General features: G+C 34.5%; 1 protein-coding gene across 5 annotated transcripts in view; it reads left to right on the top strand.

Annotated features, from left to right (window-relative positions):
• Positions 1–14,990, top strand: part of C2CD5 (C2 calcium dependent domain containing 5) — an 82,321-nt gene that overhangs the window by 41,522 nt on the left and 25,809 nt on the right. For all 5 annotated transcript variants that reach the window (XR_003001553.1, XM_024733145.1, XM_024733147.1 and 2 more), the window contains exons 11-14: positions 4,667–4,781; positions 7,719–7,814; positions 10,581–10,772; positions 14,310–14,496. Coding sequence is in view for 4 of the 5 variants with exons in the window: in XM_024733145.1 (XP_024588913.1) it covers positions 4,667–4,781; positions 7,719–7,814; positions 10,581–10,772; positions 14,310–14,496 (590 nt within the window). In the remaining variant the exon portion in view is untranslated. The remainder of the gene's footprint in view (positions 1–4,666; positions 4,782–7,718; positions 7,815–10,580; positions 10,773–14,309; positions 14,497–14,990) is intronic.

Raw genomic sequence — 14,990 nt, 5'->3', positions numbered from 1 at the left:
TAAAGTAGTTAAGCAGCTTTTGGTTTTCAGTATTTTAATAAGGTTTTCAGGAAATAGATATATAGAGTTCAAGAAGGCATAAATATAGCATGCGTGACATGTGAGCTTTTCTTTATAATGTGACATATAACTGTAATACATAATTTTCCCTCTGTACATAATGTAACGATATTCATTACTTTTCATTCTTTACTGTTAAAAAAAAGTCAGATGGCTAATCTCCTTAAGTGTGAAATTTCACTCTTTTCATATATATGTATATGTAAAGTGTAACTGGATATTCTGTTACATTATTTTAATGTAACATGTAAATGTAATATATCATTCTCTCTCTGTATAAAATAATGTAACTGGTCGCCAGTTACATTATGTATAAAGAGTGAAATTTCGCAATCAAGGAGTAGATTACATATTTGACTTTTTTTTTTTTTTTTTACAAATAGTAAAGACTCCAGTTTGATCCAACATGGATTGTATCCCAGCCACCATCCTAACATTCTAAATTACTATGTCTTGAAGTTTTCTCTGACTTTGCACATCACTTCTTCTATAATGAGACTCTTCTTTTTAGTCTTTACTGAATCACCATCCAGTTTAAGGTTGTATACTCCCTTGAACCTGAACTCTCTAATTTCTATTTCATTAGGGGAAATATATCTTCTTCAAAAGGTTGTTTTGGGTTGGAATATTAATTTCAGGTATTTGAGAATGTAGCTTTTTGTGCTGTCCATTAACAAGATACACTATCATTGTACTGAAAATCCTACCTAACACTTCATCTTTCTTGCTTATTTAAAAATTAGATTGAATAACTATCCATTTCCTGTTTTTCTTTCAACTAGATTAAAAGATTCCCAAGGACAGAGTTATTCTCTTCTAGAGCTGTATAAAAATAGAACTAAATTGAACACTTTAGGTAGTCACCGTTTCTTAGTTGCAAGTGTGTAATTGCCTAAAATCTCAAAGGGATTCAGTTTTATAAAAGCATGTTATGTTGAGTTGTTCATTTCTTTACTTTTTGAGGTGTAAACTATTACTGTCATTTTAGGAATCTTTACCAGTGTCACCTGTACTTCAAAAACAAGATAAAATGCTAAAACGATGGCAAGATATCAAGCTATGGCCATGCTCTAGACAAGTAACAGTAGTAAAATGAATTGACTGTGGTGTCAACCCAGGCATGAAGACATTACCCCTAAAAAAGGCATCAGTGAGGTCTAGAGCTCAGTTCATGCCTACAATTAAAAGGATATAGTAAAAGATTCGTGATATTAGCAATGAAGAGTTTTGATCCTTAGAAGAAAAACATAAAATAGTATGAAATATAGTTTGTATAAATATATAACTTTTAATATCTTCTAAAATGATAATCTTTTTATAATTATAAGTAATTCTATAGATTATTGGGAGGAGCATGGTATTTAAAGTGAAAATATTTTTTTCTTGACATCTCTGAAATGTTTATTTGCAACCCTCGCATCTCAGCTGTATATACTTCAAGTGACCAGATTGTATCCAGTTTCATATATGGCATGTATAGTTGCCAGCAAATTTTTAAGCTGGACTCTTTGTTTTGCCTTTTATATTAGTATGGTAAATCCTTAGTTTTTACTTTTGTAGGGTGAGTAAAACACTTCAAATTCACTAGTGTGTTTCCTGTAAGAAATGTAATTAGCTGTTTCTAAGCTTTAAAAATTCCATTAATAGGGATTAAATACTATGATATTTCTGAATTTTCAGTGGTAATAAGTTAGGCAACTATGATATTTCTGAATTTTCAGTGGTAATAAGTTAGGCTGAGTTATGATTACTACTTGAATTTTCTCTGGCTCATCTCTGGCATTAAGTATAAAATAGGCTTTGAAGATAAATTTAATTTTTCTGTAATATTAAATAAATTGATTTATCCTAATTTTATCTTAATTAACCCCTAAATTTAATAGCCAAAACGTTCCTTTGACTTCTTGCTTACAGTTGTAGGTAATTATTGTTAATCCAATTACTAGTTTGTGATTAAGTGCTCCCTACTGTATGCTTGCCTTGCTTTCACCTAGAATCTAGGGCCATTACTTTCTGTAACCATTTCAGTGAGCTGCCATAGTTTTCAGTCTGTACTGTCACCTGATCCAAGCATGCGCCAAAACATCCACTGTTTCTGGCTCTTGTCTGCTGAATCTGCTTTGCAAAACCCTTCGTTCTTTGAGCTTTTGCTTTAGCCAAAAACCAAATTTAAGAAATTCTTTGGAGTGTGGACATATGCCATTTGCTTCCTTAGCCCCCCTGTTATGTAACTTTTTAGCTTTTATTAAGCTTGTAAATACTTTATTAAGTACAGCAGTGGCATCCCCATGTGTAATTGTGTGGCTCATGTGTCAAAAATAAAGGCTGCTTGTGAACTTGTCAGAAGAGAATGAATGCTCTACTTGCGCTGCATTCAGCATTTTTTCTTGTTTTTTTTTTTTTTTTTAATCAGCCACTTATTCTTTCATAGTGTTTGGTTTAATTATCTGATAATTTTATGTATTATACCAAGGTAAGTTTGATGTAAAAAAACTTTGTATTCTCTGTGGTTACATGTATCTCATAGTAATTATTATTACATATTTTTCCATTTAGGCATGCTGGCCTTTCTAAATAAATAGATCTTGAACTTAAAATAAGTAACTTCCTCCATTTTTCATTAATTTAAACAACAATATTGTGGATTAATTCCTGTAAAATTCATTTTTAAAACAGAAAAGCTACCGTGTATTACTTGGCAGCAATATGTAGGCAAACCTAATGCGAGAAATCTAAAAATGTAGTGTACGATTATTTGGTTTAGCAAGTAGTATTGTAAATACTGGGATGATGTAAAAAGTAAATAGCATGTTCTACTATTAAATTTTAGAAAAGTTAGACTTTTTGTTTTACACAGTTTTTCAGGAAAATAATTGTTTTCTAAACTGAGATATGTTTCTCTTATTTGTGATATCTATTTTCAAAGAATCATAAGTACTTTGATAGATTGAGCAACTACTTGAATAATAGTTCATCTTAGTGATATAAAATTTCCCTAATAGGAAAGGATGATGTTAAATAGATATCCAAATTGGTCTGAAAACACGTATGTCCTAAAAAGAATGGATTTGAAAGTGTATTTGTGCTGTTGACGTCTACATGTCAGTTAGGAATATGAAGAAGTTCTTTAACATAGTAGTGTATGTGCAAAATAGGGCCGCCTAATTGTCTCACACATTTCTTAATTCATAATATTGATTGCTAACACCATATTGTAGTAGTTTCTGTTTCTTTTCCTTCTTTATTTTATCTCGTACTCTGATCTTTTCCTGAGCTTCCTGGAGTTTGCCTTTCTTTCTTTTCTTCTGAAAGAAAGTTTTAAGGTAGCTCTGTATTGGATCCAAAACTTTAAATCAAGAACTGGCTGGCATCATTTGTAGTTCTGGCTTTTATCTCCTCATTTCTCCCCTTTGCTGATCTCCTCCCTGCGGAGGAGATCATAGGAATGTGAGCTATACCAAGCCTTTTAACCTTTCTTTACTTTGCTGTCTTCAGTATTTCACTAGTGAGTATGATTCTACTTATTCTACTTATTTTGAAAAACGTATTTGAAAACTGCATAAGTAGTGAAATTCAAAAAGAAGGCTTGTGGATTGTTTGATTTTCAGTCTTAATAGTGCCTTTTATGTGGAAAATTTACAGTAAGAACTTAGCGTATTATTTAGAGTTGTTTTTTCTATTCCAAGTTGTTCCCAAATGGAATTGCCACAAAAAGAAACAAATTAGGATATGCTGATTATAGACCGTTTCTTTTTTAAACATCTTTGCACTTAAAAAGTTACTATATATGCAGCTGCTGTTCATCAGTAGTTTGCAGCTAAATGCAAGTGATTAGGAAGTATGTGTGACAGATGCTCCATCTATAATGCTCCATTACAAGCAATATTGGACTCCTTATGGTAATAAAATGCAATTCTGTGATTCTAAAGAGCCATTTATGGAGTTACAGTGTTCTATCTGAAATTTGTCCTTATAAACATTAACCAGATTCTTTGTATTAATCTTTTAAATGTATTTGCTTTCCTTATTTTGCATTGGCCAGTCCCTTTATTTCTTGCCACTTTGCTTCAGGACCCACATTTCTTTAGAAGAATGGCTACAGATGGCTTTCTGCTTTTTCACATTGACAAATCTTTGCTTTGGAAAGAACCCAGAATATAGCGCATTATAAAAAATAGGTACCAGGAAATGAAATCAGAATTTAAGTTAAATTTATGGATATAACCCATAAGGTATCCACTCAGGGAGGTGAGACATAGGATGTCCTTTTAGGTTAAGATTGGAATCTGGAAACTCTGGGTCTACCTTTCAAGTTGTATCTAATAAAATACATCCCTATAGATGTCCCTTAAAGTAATAAAGCAAATAGAACTAGGTGGTTTACCTTCTAGCAATCGAGTTTAAAATGTTAAACTTTTTGAGAAGTAGCATTAAATTAAAATGTTAATAAGCTTTTTGAGAAGTAGCATTTTAAAGATGTGAAGTTTTAAAAACTGTTGTAGAATAGTACTTCTTTGCCTTCCAGAGTATGCTTATTTTAACCATTTCTTGTTCAAATAGACAATGTGCTATTGAGTAGTGAACTGATTTAAAATTTATTTTTCAGATGAACCAGAAACTCGAGATGCGTGGTGGGCAGAAATCAGACAAGAAATAAAATCACATGCCAAAGCATTAGGCTGTCATGCTGTAGTGGGCTACAGTGAATCAACTAGCATCTGGTAAATGAAAACAACTTGATTTTCTAGATGCTGTAAGTTACAGATTGTCATCTGAAAGGGGGAAAGCTTTATGCAGATACAGGGAAAAGAAGAATAGTGGAGTGGTCCAGGAGCATGGGCTTTTTTAGAGTATATCACACCGAGGTTCATACGCCATTTTTGCTACTTAATTAATGTGAAACTTTGGGAAAGTTACTCTACTCCTGTGAGCCTCAGTTTGTACACTGAAGTGGAGATAATAACTGCCTATCAGTTAAGGTTATTGAGGGATTAAATGAGAATATAATACTGGCACATAGCAAGTATTAACTCTAGGCCTACTTTACTCCAGTTTGTGACTCCACTAACTCCTTCCTCTGGGATTTTGGAACCCTTGATCTATTGTAAATGAACTTGCCATGTGTCTTTAAAGTTCATTGTAAACTCTTTCTGCCTTTTTTTTACTAACTGTAACTTAACTTTCTCCTGCCAACAAATCATCCTTTCTAACTCTACCCAGTTAGGAGGGGACTTCCATACTCCTAGTTCTCAATCCACTTTTCTCCTACCTTTCATTTGGATAGCCTCTCCTCCTTAACATCCATGACATTCCACAGTTTAGAATTTTTTACCTCCAAAGCTTTCTTCTGCCTTGTTCATTACTGCTTGGCCAATCTCCTCCAGTTAAACAAGGTTATCTCTCTTCTAACAGCCTGGCATTGTACTTTCTCATTCTCAAATCCTCTATCCCCACGTGACTTTCAGCCTTATTTTGGACCTCATTGTCACTTGAAACTGCTTCTCTTTAAAAATTTGAAACCATAGGGCTTCCCTGGTGGTGCAGTGGTTGAGAATCTGCCTGCCAATGCAGGGGACACGGGTTCGAGCCCTGGTCTGGGAAGATCCCACGTGCCGCGGAGCAACTGGGCCCGTGAGCCACAACTACTGAGCCTGCGCGACTGGAGCCTGTGCTCCTTAAATTAATTAATAAACTCCTACCCCCAACATCTTCAAAAAAACAAACAAAAAATTGAAACCATAAAATTTCCCTCTTAGATCACAACTTAATATTTTTCCATCCATCCCATTTGCTCATTTACACCTAGTTTGTTTTGACCCTTATCCTAACCAAGAGTTTTCCCAGTTCCTTACATAGGTTCTGACTTTACTTGCTATCTGCCATCCTTGAACCCTACTTTCCACTCGTTCAGAAGTTTGTATTGGATATCATCTAGAAACTGTGTGACCTTCTGCTGTCTTATTTTTCCACCTTGTGTTGGATAATTCTTACTGCCAGCTATTACATGGATAACTCTCTTGTGGTGGTGGCGATCATTTTTGTTGGAGAAAAAAATGATTAGACTGTAGTAAATGAGGATGTTACAGAGCCATGCTATTTCATCTTCTGAGGACCCTTTCTTTTCCTTTGCAGACCACGTATGATACCCTTGAACTGCTGTATTCCCATAGTAGCTGTTCTCCTTTTGTTAAACGACTAACTTTGTTACGCTTATCCTGCCTTACTCCCCAGGTAGTCTTGCTTATTCATGGATTTCGTGTCATGCACTCTCTGGTCTTAGGGATGTGGTTTTAAAAGACATAGTTCTTGCCATCAGATTCACATTCTCCTGGAGAATTATGACAAGTATAATATATTTTATGATAGAGACATCCTAGGATGCTTTAGGATCTCAGAAGGCTGGAGGTTAGAAGTAGGATTGGAAGAAAGTGTTAAGGAAGTAACTGAAGCTTGAACTGAATCTTGGGAGCTGAGCATGAGTTATATCAGTGAAGAGAAAAGGCATAGGGAGGGTTTTCAAGGCGAAAAGACTAGCATGTGGAGAAGGCCAGAGGTGTAGATCAGTGGCTGGAGATAAATTACAGTTGCAGGAGTCTGTAGAAAAGAGTTCAATTAAGTTACTTAGAAGTTTGCATTCACCTGATACAAATTTCTCTTTTCCCTCTAGACCTCAAAATGTGTTTGTCTTTAAATCCTGTCTTTACTAGTTTTTTCTGTTCTAACCCGTCCTACTTACTATTATTGGATTCAGTTCCCTGAGACGCATACCTTGAAATGCACACCTGCTCTTGTAGCTCCTTGATTTGGCGCCTTCTGTGGCTCCCCGTTACTTTTTCTGACGTTCTCAGTGCCCACTTAAACGTTGTAAGCCTGGCCTCTTACAGACCATTTCTTTTATATCCTTTCTTCTGGTCCATTTACTCTTTGTTTCCAGCATTTCGTCCCTAGGCTGCTACTTTTCTCACTAGCTTTGGGTGATCTCATTCAATAATTATGTTGATTGTTTAATTTTTTTGGCTTTCAAGCTGGGTGGTATGTAATCAAGAGTTTCAAAGAATTCTTTTGAAAATCAGTTTTTATCATACATATAATGATGTACCAAAAGCTCTGTTTAGTTTATTTTGTATTTTATTTGTTTCAGATATCTTTTTATTATTAAGTTTGAATTAAGCTATAACAATATAGATATTTACATAGTTGTGCCTTTAGAATAATTTTAATAAAATTCAGTATACATTTAAAGAGTATTTTAATACAGTTTGATGGGTTATTGCTGGATTCAGCAATATAGTTTATTACTACCTATATTTTGAAACATTCCAGTCTTTATCAGCTTTACCATGTTTTAAAGGAGTCACACTGCTATATTAGAAATAAAATGCCTTTCCATGGAAAAATAAAAAAACAAACAAAATAAAGGAATCAGTTGGCATTAATTTTATCTTTTACAATTTTTAAATAAGAAAGAATTCTTATCCTTTCCATTTTAACAACATTATTTCTGTTTTCTATTCTAGGTTTAGGAGGTAATCCTGTGATATTAATATTTAGTAGAGTCTAACTTTAAATTGTCACCCTTGTATCACTTTGATAGTTAACATTTTCCAAAGTTAGATTCCCTGAAAATGTTAACTTGTTTATGTTTTTTTCTTTTGTAGTGAAGAGGTCTGTATTTTATCTGCATCCGGCACAGCAGCTGTACTGAACCCTAGATTTCTGCAGGATGGCACCGTGGAGGGCTGTTTGGAACAGAGGTTGTCATGACAGCCTGGCTTATTTTCCTTAAGGGCAGAGAAGGGAGAGGTTGACTTTCTTCCTCTCAGAGCTGGGCTAGTCCTTCTCTATGAGGGTGGGTTATAGGTGTGCAATTTTGAAATCAGGACCAGGCACTTTACTGATTTTTACTTAATCCATAGCAACAAAGAAGTGTTGGGTTCTGCACTGTATGACACACCATTATTTCTGTTATCTTGATAAATTACACATATGATTACCAATCGAAGGATTTAAGTATACATTTTTTTGTTTGCTACAGTGTAGAAATAATTTATTTTATTTGAGTTTTCTCTTCCTTTCCTTTTCCTTTCTCTTACCTCCAAAACAGGAAAAGGTCATGAAACAATTTTCATAAAATTCTTAATTTACAAAACACTCAAAATACTATGTTATCCGAAAATTATGTATAAAAGCTTCAATTATGTTATAAAAGCTTCATGAAATATAACTTCAATATATGTGAAAGAGAAAGCAAAAATGAAAGCATTAGGTAAAATGAGATTACTTTTTGGTTTATTTGATTATTGGTCCCTTTATTCTGTTAGCTTCCATAAATGTCATAAGTATTTTCCATAAAACGATGAAGTTATCAAATATATATACAAAAAACTATTAGTTTGGTACCAGAGTTTGCCCAAATAATATAAATTTTAAATACCCCTTGCTCTACACTATGCATATTTATTTCCCCTCGGTATTAATGTATTAGTGTATATTAAGGAAAAAAGCAAAAAAAATTCTGTATGTGATCAAATTTAGAATAAATTTGCAAGTCTCTGTATAGCAAAGAAAGATATGCTAGCTCTGGTAAGCACACAGAAGACCTTGGTCAGTTTCTTCTTTTGTCAGTATTAAAAATGGGTTTTGACCATAATATATTTCTGAGCATTAAAAGTCATGGTAAATAGGAAAGTGGAGGTGGGACATTTTGAAGTATATTGAACAATTGGAATATTCCTTTGAGAAAACTGACTTTGCCAATGAGTTGTCCCAGTCCTGTCATATAGTTCTCACCTGTGTTATTAGATTCCATTCTTCACTAGATAGAAGCCTAATTAAACAAACAACCTTTCCCATCCAGCTTGGTTGTTTCGGTATTGTGGCTTGGATGGACACAGTGAGCTCTCTTGAATGGCAGACTGATGCAACAGATACCATCCCTACTTGTAAAAGTGGAAAATGTCTTTTTCTTTCTGCTATGAAATTACTAGTGCTTACTAGAGAAAATTTGAAAAATGTAGGAGAGTAGAAGGAAGAAAAAAATTCCCTAGGGTATGAGTATTCAAAGATAATGCCTTTTGTACATTTCATATTTCAAATGCTTTCATAAATTTTAGCACTTTTATTTTTTATGCCTTATGATGTTACACCACTTATGTTCAAATTTCTGTGAGGTGTTTAGTTAAAAATTGCCCCAGTTTTCATCTTTCTGTGTCCCCTTGTAACACATGGGCTTTGGATTCAAACAAACTGGCATAAAAATCTGAGGTCTGCTACTTAGTACTTAGTGTGACTGAGCAAGCTACTTAATATCTCAGCTTGGTTTCAGGCCAAGTGGAACTAGTTTTTGTTGCCCTCTGTTGGGTGTGAGTATTTAGCTATAGTTTTCTTACTTAATCTTCAAAAAAAACCAAAAAAGACCCTTTCTAGGTAGATATTGTTGTTGCACTTTTATAGAGGAGGCTCTGAGAGGTTAAATGACTTGCTCAGAGTCACACGGCCCTGCCCAGATCTGTCTGATTCCCCTGTTACTTCTAATAGGCAAGAATGCCATCTCACCAATAAAAGAATAATATCTGGGAGAAACTTAATTTGATTTAGAGGGTTATTGTGAAAATTCAGTAAAATAATGTATACAAAGAATACAGAAAGTCTGACTCCTGGTAGGTGTTGTATGAGTTTTCTTTTCCCTTTTTAATGTGTCTACTTGCCAAATTTCAACTTTTAAAGGGTTGCTTTAGATGAAAGGGATTTGAGAACCCACATCTTACCAGAGCCATAGAAGATGTGGCTGTGTGAAAGCTAGGATTTCTCCATGGAGCTTCCCTCTGTTTCCCTTCCTGTTCTCCTCATTTCCTCATATTTAATGACTGAATAAATACTTAATCATTCTAAAATGATTTCATAAACAGCACAATACAACAGACATTTTACAATGAATGGGGAGGTTGTGGGTTGTTCATTTGTGCTTTATGTTTGATGGATATTCATTTCTGAAACACAGGTGTTTTGGTTTCACAGAAATGCTAAAACAGACATCATAAATTAGAAACTTTAGAATATGCCTAGCTTTAACTTACATTTTTTCCTCTTAAATAGATTTGTTTTTAACCATAGATTTTTTTCAAATTGTTAGGTTGGTTAAAAAGCATTTTTTCTTAGGAATTATTTTGTGATTTTATTTGTGTTATCTTTGTCACACAGTAAAAAAAATGTCACGCTTATTTGTTTTTATGTTGTATCCCAAAGGAAAAACCATTGGAATGATAGTGGTTTTTGTCAGGTGATAAGTCATCAAACATAAGAATTGATGCAAAATGACTCTACTTGTATAAGCCTCTTCTTTCATAGCACAGTGCATGGTTCTGATTTCCTGGTCATTTCTTATCAGTCATAGTGGTACTTAACTATGGTCGAAGTTGTGGTGTAGTTTGTATACAAGTACTGGATGTGTAATATATGTTTTTGAAAAAATGCATAGAATTTTCAAGAATAACTTTTTTTTCTTAATGTATTCTTAATAGGCTAGAAGAAAATTTGCCTGCAGGCTGTGGATTTTGCCATATACCGTATGATGAACTGAATATGCCATTTCCAGCTCATCTCACATATTGCTATAACTGCAGGAAACAAAAAGTTCCCGATGTTCTCTTTACAACTATAGACCTCCCAATGGATGCAGCAGTTATTGGAAAAGGTTGTCTCATTCAAGCAAGGTATGTTTGTAAAGACGGTATTTGGGGTCCTTGAAGGAGTATAGGGTATGGAGTCAAATAGACATATTTTCAAATATCTGCTCCTTCCTACTTGTGTGATCCTGGGCAGGCTTGGCAATTCTATCTGAACCTCTTATTTTACTGTATGGAAAATATGGAGGAAAAATATCCTCTTTATGAAACTCAGATAAGTTTATATGCAAAAGCAGTTTTAAACATTTAAATTCTGTACAAATGTGTATTATTATGAGGATTATTAATTAACCTGTTGCAGGCTGGGGGTGTGACTCAGTATGCTTTAATGACATTAAATATCTAATACATTGTGGAAATTGACTTTTTCGTCTTTTTAAGAACAGTGCTATGTGGTGTTTCCTTTACAACTTCAGTTAGCTGTTAAGAATTCCTTTTAAAGTGTACTGGAATAGGAAATGCTAAATTGTGGTTGGCACACAGGAAACAGCTGCAGCTATCTAGGTCACCAACAACTGCCAGGCTACCAAATCCATTGAGCATTTCTGTCCTCATTTTACTTAACATCTCAGCAATAATCACACACTTGATCATTTTCTCCTTCTTGAAACTTTTGACTTCACAATGCCACACACCTCCTCCTTTTTCCTACCTTTATGTATAGTCTTCAGTCTCCTTGTTGATTCCTCCTCATTTCTTGTTCCTTGAGAGCCGTGAGTTTGGACCCCCTTTCAAAGCTTTCTCCCTAGTTGAACTCGTCAACGCCTATAAGTCTGTATGCTGTCTGTAAGTCTAGGACTCCCAAATTTATAGCTCTAGTCCAGAACTTTCTTCTGAGTTTCAGACCCATATACTTTCCTCTCTGCTTTACACATCATTTTCTTAGGCATCTCATACTTGTTCCAAATTGAACTGCTGATTTTCTCCATTTGTTTCTTTGGTCTTTTCTGTTTTAATAAGTGATACTTGCTGTATCCAGTTCTTTCTTCCAGATATGGTATTCTACCTCTCCATATCAAAGTTATTACAAAGACATGTTACATCTTCTTCTAAAGTATGTTTCTAATCCATTTCCTTTTGCTTTCATTCCCTGTTGCATCTTAGACCTTCCATTTAGGGTTGTTTTTCTTTTGCTTGAGTTATCTCCTTGAGTATTTTTTTTTGGTGGATCTGCTGGTGGTGAACTATCTTTACATGTCTGAAAATGAGTCTCTTTTATCTTTAAAAGATATTTTGGGCTGGCAGTTATTTTCTTTAAGCACACTGAAGATACCCTACCACTGCCTTCTGGCTTTCATTGTGACTGTTGAGAAATAACCTATTAGACTAAATGTTGTTCCTTTGAACTTTGTCTATTTTTTCCCCTCAGGCTGTGTGTGAGCTATTTTATTTGTCTTTGGTTTCTGCAGTTTCCCTATGAAGTGTTAGGTATGGAGTTCTCTTTATCCTAATTGTTATACCTTGGGCTTCTTGAATCTGTAGATTGGTGTCTTTCATGAATTTTAAAAAAATTTTAGATTAGTTCTGTGTTTCATCTGTTCTCTCTTCTTGATGCTCCAATTAAAAGTATGTTAGACTTTCTCACTGCCTCCTCTATGTCTGTTATTTTCTTGTCTTATGTTTTTAAATCTTTTTGTTTCTTTATGTTATATTTTGGATATTTTCTTATTTATCTTTCAATTCTTTAATTTTCTCTTCAGCTGTCTTTAATGTGCTATTACACCTAATAATTGTGTTTTTAAATTTTTGATTATCTATTTTTATTCCCAGAAGTTTTATTTTGTTCTTTTTCAAATATATCATATACTATAGTCTTTGATTGATTCCGTAACTGATGATTTTAATATCTAAAATCTTTTTTTTCTGTTGTTTCTGCTGGTTATTGTTCATTGTGTTTTACTTGCTTTGACTCACAGAAAGTTGCAAAAATTGTACAGAGTCCTGTGTACCCTTCAGTGAGCTTCCCCCATTGGTGACATCTCATACAGCTGTAGTATAGTATCAACTAGGAAATTGACATTGTTATAATACTGTTAACTATGCTACAGACCTTATTCAGTTTTACACTTCTTTAAACTTGCATTCATTTATGTATTTGTATATATATGTATAGGTCTATGCAGTTTTATCCCACAAATAGATTTGTGTAAACCACCACCGCAGTCAAGATACAGAAGTGTCCCACCACCACAAAAGAATTTCCTTATGCTACCTCCTTAAGTTTGTACCCGGCATTGCTCCTTGCCCTGGTCCTGTGATGCTTTTAGGAAGATTTTTAAAGATATAGTTTATTCAGTTTTTATTTTTTTTTCTGTTTTAAGTAAGAGGGGATTAGTCTTCATCAGCAGTTCTCAGAGTGTGGTACCTAGACCAATAGCATCACCATCTTTGGGGGACCGTATAGAAATGCAAATTCTCAGGTCACATGCCAGACCTGTTGAATTGGAAACTCTGGGGATGGTAATTGTTTTTTAACAAGCCCTCCAGGTGGTTCTGATGCAAGGCAGAGTTTGAGAACTATTGGCCTAAATAGCCTGGCTTGCCAGTTTGGGGATCTTTCCTTCATCTTCACAGCTACCTGTTTTAGTCCAAGCTCTCATTGTCTCTTACCCAAATTTAAGCCTTTTGTCTGCCATCCCCACATCAGTTCTCTTATCTTTACTCCATTCTCTGTGTAGCAGTATAAACGATGTCCTAAAATATACATTGGATTGTGTTACTACGTAAAGCCTATGTGGGGGTTCCCATTGCTGGCAGAATAAAATCAAACTCCTCACCATGACCCGAAGCCCCTAACATGCTCATGCCCATGCTTAACTGCACCCTCATCTGTGCTGCCCTCACCCTTGATTCCTTCACTTGACCTACAGTGGTCTCCTTTTGGTTCTTCTAATATGCCAGCTCCATTCCGTCATTGTCTTTTTCCAGCACTCTCAATTCCATCGTGCTTTTAAGATCCCAGTTCAGGTGTCGTCTCTGCTGTGAGGCCTTATGTCGAGTTATTCTCACTTTTCTTCACCTGGTTTATTTTCTGCACAAACTGGATTCTTAAGCATTATCTGTGGTTGCCTTGTTTCTTTGTTTATTCCTACTCCCCGCCCTCTGCCCCCACTGGAATATAAGCATGAACAGGGACTTTGTGTTTTGTTCATTGATCAGTGCTCACCACCTACAACAGTGCCTGGCACATGGTGTACACTCAAGTAGGCTTTATATTCTTTTAATGAGTAAATTAAGTTTTTTCCTTTGCTATCCACCCATTATATGATCACAGGGAGTTATGAAACCTAAGATGCAAAATTATATTCTCTAGTGATTTTGATCAGTATTTATTTCATTTCTAGAGATTTTGAGATTTTTTTCCTTTTTATTCAAATAGGACTTTTAGCAAAAGTATGTACAGTGAAAAAAGTGACAGAAAAGATTATTGATTAAACTTAAGAAGTCCGTTTGAAACAAGTAAATGTTTTATCAAGCACACTTTTAGAAACTTTAAAAAAATTGGACATTTCTTAAGATTGTACCAAGAACACTCTCCACTGACTAAATTATTTTCCTTAACAGGTTGTGTCGCTTAAAAAAGAAGGCACAAGCAGAAGCAAATGCCACAGCTATCAGTAATCTGTTGCCATTTATGGAATATGAAGTGCATACTCAGCTAATGAATAAACTAAAACTCAAAGGAATGAACGCTTTATTTGGACTGAGAATTCAGATCTCAGTGGGTGAAAATATGTTGATGGGCTTAGCGGTGAGTTTCGATGTATTGGTTTTGTTTTGTGATTCCTGTAGTTGTAGATTCTGTTTTATGTGATTCAAAGAGTCTCCTAAAAAGACTTATCTAAAGATCTGGCATTAAGGCTTTTAAGGCTTTAGGGACATTATAAGAAGTAAAAAAAAGCCTAGTGATAGGCTTTCAAATGTTTTTATATTTATAAGATTATTATTTGAAATTAAATTAATAAACTATTATATAAATTTATTTATATTTTATACTATTATTATATTTTTGTATTCTGATCATAATTCCTATGGTCAGATTTCTAAGAATTGCCATGTATAGCTTGTTTTGTAAGTTGGCCACCACTGTTCTGAACTTTATTATTGTTTGTACATTGCTAAAACAGGGTTTCCCCTTCTTGGCACTATTGACATTTGGGGCCGGATAACTCCGTTATATGGAGCCGTCTTGTTCATTGTAGGATGTTTAGCAGCATCCCTGGCCTCTGTCCACTAGATGCTAAC

Source organism: Neophocaena asiaeorientalis, unplaced genomic scaffold (genome assembly GCF_003031525.2).
Source record: "Neophocaena asiaeorientalis asiaeorientalis breed wild unplaced genomic scaffold, Neophocaena_asiaeorientalis_V1.1 scaffold150, whole genome shotgun sequence".
Classification (NCBI taxonomy): Eukaryota; Metazoa; Chordata; class Mammalia; order Artiodactyla; family Phocoenidae; genus Neophocaena; species Neophocaena asiaeorientalis.
This window is presented reverse-complemented; position numbering and strand designations above follow the sequence as displayed.